At 46.2% G+C, this 12183-nt stretch overlaps 1 protein-coding gene and 1 long non-coding RNA gene across 2 annotated transcripts in view; one reads left to right on the top strand and one right to left on the bottom strand.

The window, feature by feature from the left end:
• The window catches only part of SUMO3 (small ubiquitin like modifier 3), a 26658-nt gene extending 18660 nt beyond the window's left edge, over positions 1-7998 (bottom strand). The window contains exon 1 of the mRNA XM_073360318.1: positions 7832-7998. Coding sequence (XP_073216419.1) covers positions 7832-7852 — 21 coding nt within the window. The 5' untranslated portion in view covers positions 7853-7998. The remainder of the gene's footprint in view (positions 1-7831) is intronic.
• LOC140917443 (uncharacterized) overlaps positions 7837-12183 on the top strand; it is a 24123-nt gene continuing 19776 nt past the window's right edge. Inside the window, exons 1-2 of the long non-coding RNA XR_012160832.1 lie at positions 7837-8164; positions 9742-9848. This is a non-coding gene — a long non-coding RNA (uncharacterized lncRNA). The remainder of the gene's footprint in view (positions 8165-9741; positions 9849-12183) is intronic.

Below are 12183 nucleotides of genomic sequence, written 5' to 3'. Positions count from 1 at the left end.
TTTCTTTGTTAAATTGACAAACTTATATAAGCTTGCAGCGTCCAAAAGGCATAACTGGACACTGCAAGACAGAGGTTCCCAGGGTTGTGTCTGGGACTAGAGATATTGGCTAGTCATTCGCTTGCAAGTAGCTGGGAGCAGCTTACATGCCAGAGGCTGTGTGTGAACAGCCCAGGAGTGGGAGTTCTCACAGCAGAGCAGGGTAAGGCTGGCTCCCAGAGTCAAGGATTGGAGAGGCCTAGCAGATCACTGGTCCAGATAATACTCAAGGGGAACGTCACAGTCATTTATTACAAACCAACTATATATAAGCATATACCGGGTGGGGGTGGGGGTGGGGGTGGGGGTGGGGATAGCTCAGTGGTTTGAGCATTGGCCTGCTAAACCCAGGGTTGTGAGTTCAATCCCTGAGGGGGCCATTTAGGGATATGGGGCAAAAATCAGTCGGATGATTTAATTGAGGATTAGTCCTGCTTTGAGTAGGGGGTTGGACTAGATAATCTCCTGAGGTCCCTTCCAACCCTGATATTCTATGATTCTAAACAAACATTTAAAACTCTGTTAAATCTAAAAAAAAATAAAATAATGTAACCACCTACACAGTCATTCTCAAAAGTGCTGAAACATGCGTAAGAAAGTACTGATCATACATCCTAAAACCCTCTGTACATTTGAAAAATCCTTTCTGACCCTTGTGCGAGAGATGTACCCCAACTACAAGAAACAGTGAGGTGTCAGGCCTTGTAAATATTTCTGTCACACAATACAAAATTTTCAATTAGCCATGAACCCTCCAATTTCCCAATTAATGTTCTTCCAACACTTATTAATAGCTTTCATATTGTCACTGTAGTGATTATTCAGAGGCTCAGCCAAATTAAAGGAAACTATCACAGCTCCTGGGCACAAGTCACTGATGCAGTCCAAATCTGCACTCATACATTGTGTTAGCAGTACACCAGGAATAAGGCCCAAATAATTTCTGCCTCACTGAATCACCATGTCTGACACATCACAACCTCTTAAGTCACCAGTGAGACACTGCACAGTGGGCAAAACATGATTCCAACCTCTTTTTTCTCTCTCCACACAAATCAACTTGCAATTAGTAATCTCCATGTCATGGTGTACTTACTACTCTCCTGCAAACTTCTCCAACATTGTGATCCAGGAATTGCCCAGAAACCACACATTAGCATCTCTGGCAGCACACATATATTTTTCCTCAGCAATCAAGGTAGCCATGCTGTCAGTTCCAAATCTCTGAACTATGTTTCTTTGGAAAAAAAAAAAAACAAAAAAACATTAATCTGTCCTGAGATCATGAAGTAGCCACCTGGCCTCACCCTTCCCCCAGGGGCTAACAATATACAGATTTTCTCAAAAACAATGAGGAGTCCGGTGACACTTTAAAGACTATCAGATTTATTTGGGCATAAGCTTTCGTGGGTAAAAAACCGTACTTCTTCAGATACAGAAGTTTTTTACCCACGAAAGCTTATGCCCAAATAAATCTGTTAGTCTTTAAGGTGCCTCTGGACTCCTCATTGTTTTTGTGGATACAGACTAACACGGCTACCCCTCAGATTTTCTCAATCAGAGGGGTACAAAACCTAAACCAGGAGAATATGAAAGAATATTGAAACTTGTGTTGCCTCCATTTACCCCACTCCTTTTTCTGTGTCATCTATTTTGATTGCAAGCTCCCAGAGGCAGGATTCTGATAAGCACTTAGCAGAAGCAGTTGCAGCAGGTAAAACACACTGGAGGAGGGGAAGATGAGCTCCGAGTGAAGCCAACAGGTTCCCTCCCTTTCCCAGCACTCCTTAGACAGAGAACTCCTGCCCCTAGGAACACCAGGCTCTATCCCTCCCCACAACCATGTGGCTCTGGGGAAGCTGCATAGAACCAGCTAAAGTCTCAGCTGGCAACAAACAAAGAAGCAGCTGCAGATGGCATTATCGGACACATGATGATGTCATCTAAAGGTACGTCTACACTGCACACTCCTTTTGGTAGTGTGTAGAGTACATAGACGACATACTCCCCTAGCACTGTTAATAACTAGCACCGTAGATGGACAGGCACTGCTTAGGTCAGTTAACAATATGCCTGAACCCTGCGCGTACCCAACATGGCTCTCTGTTCGCGCAAGCACTACCTGTCCTGCAGCTGCCTCCCCAAAGCTGGGGTCCTTCCCCATGGCAGTGAAAGACTCTGGCAGTAGAGAAGCAGCAGAGCCAAGCCTTTCCGCACTTCCTACCCCTGCCAAAGCCTTCACTGACATGTAGCTACGCTGCAGCGTGGATACAGCTTGCTTTGCACAGCAGTATGTAGTAACACATAACCTACACACCACCACAAGGTGTGTGTAGTGTAGACATAACCTGTTTTCTAGTTTTTCCTTTGGACATTCCTCTGCTGATTAGTTGTTTACTCTACCCCCCTCCCTCATGGTCTCTTCTCTTAAATCTCACTCCATCTGCCCTCCACACTCCCCCCCCTTCTGCATTTTCCATCTCCCTTCCTCTTTCTGTTAACCTCAACCCACCTAATCACAATGCCCCCCCTCACAAAAAACCTCCAAGGCACTAACATGTTCTCAAACCATCACTGGATTCACCTTATTTGTATTTTATATCCCTTTGCCCTACCCTTTGTCTATTTAGCTTACAAACTTTTAGGGGCCGGGACTATCACTATGTTTGTATATTACCTAGAAAAATGGGACCCCTTTCTCAATTGACATCTAGGTGCTATCACAAAACAAAAATATCTTAGCACATATTTGGGTACTATAATAGTTTTCTAATATTTTTGGAAACTTGAAACAGTCATCTCTTTATTTCCCATCTTTTGTTGGTGTTAAACATTTGAGCCAAACATAACTACTATTAGAAACAAGATAACTTCTGACAGTCAAGACATAATCCTGCCCTTTTCTTTCCTGATAGTCCTGGTATCTACCAAAGGAGAACACAGACGTTTCCATCAAACACAGCCTCACTAGTTCAACCACCTTACCAGATAAGCACCAGATAAATTCAGTTAAGATTTTTAAAGAGCAATGACTGTCCTTTAAGTACAGAGAATGCAAAGTCCTAATCACGCTCTTCATCTTAAGAATCATACAACTATCAGAAACATTCACCCAAGTTATCAGCAGAAGACAGGTGAGCTCTCCAAGTAAGCCAGTGCCATAGCTCAGGTCAGATCCTCCACTACCAGGTGGAGATTTCACCCTTTCCTTAAAACGGCACACTCCTCCAAACGAGCAGCAGTAAGAAAGAAAGTGATCTTCTCCAAAACAGTCTCTAGAAAAGATTCCAGGTTCTGAAGGGTACAATTCAGAGAGGAAAATATCTATCTGCAGAGCCACAGAAAAGCTATATCAAATATAGCTTGTCAAGTCCAGTCCTCATTGGCCCCTAGATTGATTCTCCCTTCCTTCGTCTCAAGACTGCTTTCAGCACATGAAGTTTCTAACCCCAATAAAAGGAACAAGGACTATTATGGATTTTGTGGACCAAAACTTTAAAAGCACACTGGGGTGCAGCTTTGAATATTTGCCCATTGTCCTACAAAATTACTTTAAATCTCCAGTCTTTGCTCACATGTCTTTATCATACAGTCCATGTATCACCCTAAATCTAAGGTTGCCTGCAAAAGTCAAGAAAAAGCTAAAGATTTACAAGTTAGCACTCTGCTTCCTGTATAACTATCTACATCATTGCTAGTTTTTCCACTAAAACCCTTCCCTGTTACATTCTAGCTTGCCACAATATGTGGCTTAAAGCTTTGGACACAGACCTCCAAGGACAATCTCATTCTTTTCTATATAGGTTCTTAAAATGCACGGATCATGATAATATCCAAATACTTTCCAGTAGCATGCGAAGTGATGTGACTACACACCTGTCATATATTGTCTCTCATCCTCTCCACGAGGGAGAAGTATGTTCAGGGGAGTACAGTAACTCACTTAAGGTCCTCCCGCTTAACGTTGTTTCAATGTTACGGCTCTGCTCCATTACAGAACATGCTCATTTAAAGTTGTGCAATGCTCCCTTATAATGTCATTTGGCCACCTGCTTTGTCCACAGCTTGCAGGATTCTCCAGAACAGCAGCGACTTTATGAGACAGCATTGCACAATTTGTAACAAGGTGGGCTGACAGCCCCCCCGTCAGCTCCCCTACACCTCCCCCAGGGCCTCCCATCCGCCAGCACACCCTGCGGATCAGCACCTTCCCCCCGCTCCCCCCTTGAGCAATCAGCTGTCTTGAGGCATTAAAGAGGCTGGGGGACGAGGAGCAAGGATGCGGCGCGCATCATCCCCCCTCTGCCTCCTGCCCGTGGTAATCAGCTGTTTTGCGGCGTTCAAGGGGAGGAGCAAGGATGCAGCGTGCAACCTCCTCCCTGCCTCCTGCCTGTGGCAATCAGCTGTTTTGCGGTGTTCAGGAGGCTGGAGGACGAAGGGAGGAGCGAAGATGCGGCGTGCTCCGGGGAAAAGGTGAAGCGGGGGTGGGAAGAGGCGGGGCAATGGTGGGGGCATGGGGGAAGGGGTGGAGTGGGCAGGCCCGGGGTTGACCCCCCCCCCCCAAAGGCGGTGCCTGTGCTTTCACAGTAGGGAAAGCTGCCCCTGTTGCTGTACAAGGTGCTTCCTAGTCTACAATGGCACCTTCAGCTGCCTTGTTGTCTGCAGTGAGCTGTTGTCTGCATGTGGGGTAAGGCAGGGGCACCTCCCAACAACAGTACAGTGCCTGTATTAAATTGCTTATTTAAAATTGTTTAAAAACTTATACTGTCTTTGTATATAATGCCTTTTGTCTGGCAAAAAAAATTCCCTGGAACCTAACCCCCCCTATTTTCATTAATTCTTATGGGAAATTAAATTCGCTTAAAGTTGCATTTTTCAGGAATGCGTTAAGTGAGGAGTTAGTGTCTGCTCCCACATCCACTGCTTTTTTAATATGTGTTGTTAAGTGTTTATAGTAGAGAAGGCAAGGTGAAAGAAATGCACCTTGTACTTGGAACAGAAAGTGGTGAGGCTTGAGGTAGTACTTAGTCGTGGGGGTGGGGTGGGCTGGCTGATTCCAATGTCTCAGACAACCCCTGGAGAAAGCTTGGTCTCCCACACAGACAACCTTTACTCTTATTGTTGAGAGTTCCACTGTGCCAGAGGAGTGGGGTTGTCGACCATGGTCTTCATACCTGAGCTTTAGACAATTTTTTAGATATCCTGGGCCCAGGCTAAAGAGCACTTTGAAGATAACGACTGAGATCTTGAACTTGATTCTCTAGTCTATGGGAAGCCAGATTAGAGAACAGAATACAGATGTGATGTGCTCATGGTATCCTGTGTTGCTGAGGAGATGGGCTGCAGCCTTCTGCAATAGGAAGAGTTTCCTAAGTTCTGAAGGTTTCACGCCCAGGTATATCATGTTGGTGTAGTCCAGCTGAGAAGTGCCAAAGCCATGAATAACTAAGGCCAGGTCTTTGTCCACCAGGATGGGGCAGAGTCTCTTAGCTAGAGATGGAAGAAAGCACTGCTTGCAAATGTTGGATTCCTCACTGATGCTGAGTCTCACTTGCCAAGAGTACTCCTAGACTATGGACTGAACTGACCAATTGAGGGTGTATGTCTCAACTAATGGAAACAGCACCATGACTGCAGGCTTTTCAGGATGCTTTCCTTTGCCCACCAGCCTCACCTCTGTCATTCAAGCTCCCTTTGGTGAGATAACACTTTTCAGGGGATCCCCCCAAAAGACACCAACGAATTCCTCAGACTTGAATGAGATCTCGCCCAACCAATCCTCTTTCAGGAACGTAAGGGAAAATTTCAGCTGCCACATCTCTTTTCCTCCACCAGCCAAAAGCCCCTCTGTGGTGTCTTCTCTAGAGAACAAAATCTTTTCAGCCAAGGAACTCACCGTCTTCATAGGAAGACTGAAGAACTTTCTCCTCCTGAACCATACCTCCTGACAGATGTGCTCTGAAGATTATTCACGCAAGTCTTCTCAGTAATTCCCACACCCTTCCTTTTTGGCCTCCTCACCACCCCATAAAGTAACAATCTAACAGTGCCTCATATATCATCTATTTAAGAATGATTGTTCTAGTTCCAGCCAACAAGAAGTTCTTCAGTTTCTATTCAAGGTTCTTTGTGGATACAAAGAACATGGCATTTCAACTTAAATCTGGTAGTACATAAACCCCATTTCTGCACAGAATCTGTGACTCATCTCATTCAAGAATTATCTCTGAAAAATACCTTCCCTCTGTTAATCTCAAAGAGACCTACCTTTAAATTCTGTTTAGTTCAGCTCACCCGTGTTATATTTACTTCACAATTGAGGACAACTGATTGTGGTAAGTAATGCCCTTTGGTCTCTTCTACTCACATTTTCAAAGAGATGACAGTCATAGCAATAGCGAGTCTGAAACAAGGCAGCATCCAGAATTATCAATATATGGACAACCTGCAGTGAGGACTCAATCATACTAAACTGCTTTTCTTAATACCCAAAGAACTATCAAGGTCCTGGTGAACCATAATTTTGTTTTTAACCCTGAGCAAGAAACTCAGAAGCTTCCACACATTTCAGAATCAAAGAACTTAGTAAGTACCCACTGGCCATGCCTCCACTAAAGAGGCACAGGTGGAGCCTGTATCAAGTACGTTCCCTGGGGACTGCTGGGACTACTAGGAAGAGGCTGGCTCATCAACTGATCCCACCTCTATCGGTTCAGCTTTCCATCCTCTGGTAAAAATCTTTTCTTCTTCAGTGACAAGCCCCTAAATGGCAATATAGCTGTCATGTGGTTTTCCAGATAAAGAAGTGGCAAGTTCACTTTTCCAATTGTTAATATTCTATGTTTTGTAGATGTATAGTAGCTGTTTATAAAATTGGTTATATTTCTCAAACTAACATTATCGCAATCCCATAACGTCAGGGCACGTCAATGAAAGCATGTCAACTGGCCAAACTTTGTCGCTTCTCAGCTGGACTAGAGCAATGCAACGTACTTGGGCACGTATTCTTCAGCATTTACCAAACTCCACGAGCAGGGAATGTTGTAATGTGTCTTCCTCAGCAACACAGGCTACTGCTAGCACTTCAAACCCTTCCTCCGCTCACTAGTCGCTGCATACAGATTTTCAAATCAAGGTCAAAGTCTCAGGTCTTATCTTCAAGGCGCTCTGTGGCATGGGCCCAAGAGAGCTAGAAAGGCCGCCTACAGACCCAGGATGAAGACTGCGGTGCACAACTCCGCTCTGGGGCCAGTCTTTAGCACCGTGGAATGAAGGCCTCCAGAAACCGAGGTCCGTCCTGACCTCACCACTCTCTGCTGCCAGTGCAAGGTGTAGGTCTTTGACCTGCCTTCTTAACCACGAAGCCCCAGGTCCATTGAAACAGGCCCTACTCACTACACAACTGCCTCCCCTACGGAGCGACCCCGCAGGCCAGGAGTTAACGCGCTGCCGAGGTGGGCAGCGTGAGCTCAGCGAAGGCGGGGGCGGGGCGAGCCGAGAAGAGCGAAGCGAAGCGAAGCGAACCGGACGCTCCCCCTGACAGCACCTCCGTCCGGCGCAGCGCCTCTCGGCGACGTCGCCGCCGACCCCAGGGAGGCCCGACCCGCAGCCAGGCCGCGCTCCCAGCATCCCTCGCGGGACCCCGGGTCTCTCCGCTGTGGGGCGTGGCCGGCGGGCCCCAGAGAGCCTGCGGGGCCCGGGCTGCGCGGCGGGGAGCCCGCCCGGGGCCGGGCGCGGAGGAGCGGCGTGGGCCCAGCGGCCCCGCGCCGCGTGCGGCGGCCCCAGCCGTTACCTTGGGCTTCTCCTCGGACATGGCGGCGTCGGACGGGTCCGGCCTGGCGGGAGCGGGGAAGAGGCACAGTCACGCTTCCAGCTCCCGCGTCTCTCCCGCCGCAACTGTCCGCGAGAGCGCGCTTCGCCCCCCAAATCCCTGGCCTCTGATTGGTTCCGGCAGGACCACGTGCCGGTGCGCGCTCACGAGGCGCGCTCGCGAGCAATGCCTCGTCGGGGGCGCGCTTTAGGGGCGGAGGCAGGTAGCGCTGGGATGTGCGTCATCGGGGAACCGGAAACGGCGGAGGAGGACGCCAACGGGGGGAGGGGCGAAGCAAGTGGTGTTGAGAACGAGGTGGGTAAAGGGGAAGAGGGAGCTCCCTGCAGAACCTGGGGCGAGGGGTGGCACAGAGCCCCATGGGTCAGCTCCTTCCAGAACCTGGGGGATGGGCAAGGGAATGGAAACAGCTCCCCAAAAAGCCCTGGGGGAGGGGCAAAGAGAGCAGGAGAGCTCTCCACAGAACCTATGGGGAGGGGCAGCACAGAGCCCCGGGATCAGCTCCCAGGGAGAGTGGGGGAGGGGCGAAAGGGGCCCTGGTGTTCTATTGCCTGTCAAAGGGCCTGGGGCTGCCACAATCACAACTGCTCGCCAGAAGCACCTTTGCCATGGGGAGGCAGCAAGTAAGGTATGTGGTGGTTTGGGTAGTGGTAGCTCCCCTGTCTGAGACACCCAAAGGTACAAGTACAGATAATCCAATAACAGCTCTGCAATAACACTTTTCACCAGCAGGTTGAGATCAGTATTGTTACCCGCATTTTAAAGATGGGAAAACTGAGGCTGCATAGAGGTATACAAATATTTGGATCCCTATGTGTGTGTGCTCATGACTGCCCTCCCGCCCCCGCACACACACCTACGTTCATGGAAGTATATAGCTCTACCCATATGCATAGCTAATGGACACTACATATATGTAGAAATGAACACATACACAGTGATGCAGGTACCTGCATAAACATGTATGACCACATGCACACAGGAAATCAGGCACAAATATGCTGGTACATGAAAAAACATGAACAAACATATATGCTCTAAACAGCCATCTTGAAAACCCACATACACACTTATCCACATCGCAACCTGTGCGCAAAACATGAAAGAAAACTTGCACAAAGTATACATACGTTCTGTTTTCTCCTACATTGCCCAAAAACATAGAAATGTGAATGAGCATACATGTATGCATACACAGCTTTGCACATATGCAGATACACAAAACACACAACTGTATATGCTCACAAAAACAAAGGAACCACATACTTGTGCATATACAGCAGTAATATACAGGCATACTAAATGTGTACACATAAATGCCCCGAAACAATTCAGACTCATACACAAAAGCACACATGTTCATGTACAAAAAAACTGCACGTATGTATACATATGTTGGGGGCGTATTTTCCTAGGAATGGATATGCATAACATGCTAATGCATATACAAGACATGTTAGACATGAGATCAGACTAGATGATCACTGTGGTTCCTTCTAGCCATGGAATCTATGAAAAGACTTCATACAAAATCACACAAATGCATACATAGTATCATACTTATGAATGCATGAGTGCATATATGTATACTCACAACCCCTCACACATACATATACATGTATGTATATATATGTGTGCACACCCAAGCAGTAGTTCACACATGTCAATGCAATGTACTTCCCTTGTAGAATTAATATGAGTTACATATAAGGGACAGGGTTAGCAATCCCAGGCTTGCTTACACCATAAATTGCTCTCTTTTGGTGAGGAAGAGAGACTGACTGCTGGTCCCATGACTTTTGTATAGCAGCCAAAGTAATTTCCCACCATCCAGGATCCTAACAGAAATAGTCTTTCTACCTATTTTCTATTAGGAATTACTGCATGTGTACCATATGATTTGCAGCAGTTATTCTTAAAAAGCATTCCTTGAATTGGTACAGCCGCTAGTGATGGGATGACAGAGGTCACCTGCAAACAGGTAAGTTATTTTAGCAATGAAGATAATTAGGGCCAGACAAGACTGAACCCTAACCAGTATAACAATTTGTAATCAATGGTATAGGAAATCTGTGGTCTTCCAGGTACTCTGCCGTTGTCACTCTGTTGCACAACCTGGCCTCTCAGAACTTCCTGGAGTCAAACTAGAGCTGCTGCTCGAAAAGCACAGGCCCCTACTTCTTGAGATAATTAAGAAACTGAGCAGTAAATGATAACTTAGTGAAACAGTTCTGATTCTCTCCAGTAGAGGACAGTGACACACATATGTTGTATGCAGCATAGTTGTAGCTGCGGGGGTCCCAGGATATTAGAAGTTAGTCCGGTAAAAGATATTACCTCACCCATCTTGTCTGTCTAGTGATACACATAAACCATTGTCCCAAGGTTATTTTCATAAGAATTTTTTCTCCTGAGCTACCTCCCCCCATTCATAATTGTACAAACCACCCCTTCCATTGACTAATAATAAATAATACCTAGCTGTTACGCATCACTTTTCATTCATAAATCTCTAATAACATCTCTTGGGCAACTACAACAGTTTTTACCTAAAAAAGTAATAGGAGGAATGTATTTTTAGTGGTCTTTTTATATAATTTAGCAGCAGGAAACAAGGATGGGAACAACCATCTCTCCCTGGACAAATCATGAGGTGCAGTTTGAGAACTTCTGCCACACCCAGTCCATTACAACAAAAAAGAGTAACCTGATAACAGACCATAATAGATTTTCAGTTTATGTATTCAGTGCTGCTGCTAAGAGTCCTGGATTCTGAAGCAGGTGCTCTGTGACTCAGTGATTCCACCACACCTCAACACAGAGAGATCCAAGTCAGGTTTAGTCTAGCTTGTGATTCTAAGCATGTCACTGCTGGAGGGGCTTTTCCCTTCACACAGAAGAGCTCCCACTCTCCCAGAAAACAGTCCTTTAGAACAAGGGGGGTAAAGCCGGTCAGGGAAAGAAAACCAATTTGGAACATGTGCAGGTGATGATGTTGGTCATTGTTTCTAGCTAATGGGTAGTTGCCAGCAAGCAAATGTCTCTTTTTAACTGTGATTGCTAAATCAAAACCCACCCTCCCACCACAATTTCCTTCCTCTTTTCCTGCTAATGTCTGACCCAATGCTTTATTCTTTAGCTTACCTCTGCCTTCTTTCTAATGCTAAATTTACTGCTTTAACGTCCCTGCTTCAGTTACAGAAAGTGTCTTTTTCTTGGAGTTGCCTAACCCGTACTCCCTTTCAATAGTCTCTCTCTTTTGTCCAGGTCTTTCTGTTCCTACAGAACCTATCCTTTCCATATCCCAACTAGAGCTGGTTGGGAATTTTTGGATGAAATGTTTTTTCGATCAGAAAATGCTGATTCATTGAAACTAATTTTTTTTCACAGAAACATAAGTTTTCTCAGATCCAGGATGGAATCTCTGGTCAAAACCAGAGTGAAAACACAAGAACCCAGAATAGACACTAGCCCAGTGGTTAGGAGCACTCACCTGGGAGACCCAGTTTCAAGATCTTGCTCTGCCTGATTTGCAGTCGGGACTTGAAGCTGGGTCTCCCAGATGAGAGCCCTAACCACTAGGCTATTGGCTATTCTCTTACCCTCAATCTCATTTTTCAGGAAAGGTCTTGGATTCATTTTGCTACAGAATGGGAATTTTATTGCAGGATGGACAAAATAGAGCACCCAGCTCTATTCCCAACTCAACTAATTGCCCTCCTACCCCACTTCAAGATTTCTGGCTACTGAATGGATGCTCCTGGCACTCAGCCAAGCCAGACATAAGGACTCCTTCCCATTCTCTGTTCTGAGCCTTAAATCAGCTCTCTATTTCCAACAGAGTACATAAATCTGCTGGGGCATAATAAGATAAATAAGAACAGGCATACTGGGTCACATCAATGCTCCATGTAGCCCAGTATCATGTCATAGAATCATAGAATATCAGGGTTGGAAGGGACCTCAGGAGGTCATATAGTCCAACCCTCTGCTCAAAGCAGGACCAATCCCCAATTAAATCATCCCAGCCAGGGCTTTGTCAAGCCTGACCTTAAAAACTTCTAAGGAAGGAGATTCCACCACCTCCCCAGGTAACGCGTTCCAGTGTTTCACCACCCTCCTAGTGAAAAAGTTTTTCCTAATATCCAACCTAAATCTCCCCCACTGCAACTTGAGACCGTTACTCCTTGTTCTGTCATGTGCTACCGCTCAGAACAGTCTAGAGCCATCCTCTTTGGAACCCCCTTTCAGGTCTTTGAAAGCAGCTATCAAATCCCCCCTCATTCTTCTCTTCCATAGACTAAACATCCCCAGTT

Source organism: Lepidochelys kempii, chromosome 9 (assembly GCF_965140265.1).
Source record: "Lepidochelys kempii isolate rLepKem1 chromosome 9, rLepKem1.hap2, whole genome shotgun sequence".
Classification (NCBI taxonomy): domain Eukaryota; kingdom Metazoa; phylum Chordata; order Testudines; family Cheloniidae; genus Lepidochelys; species Lepidochelys kempii.
The sequence above is the reverse complement of the archived record's forward strand: the minus strand, read 5'-3'. Positions and strand labels throughout refer to the sequence as shown.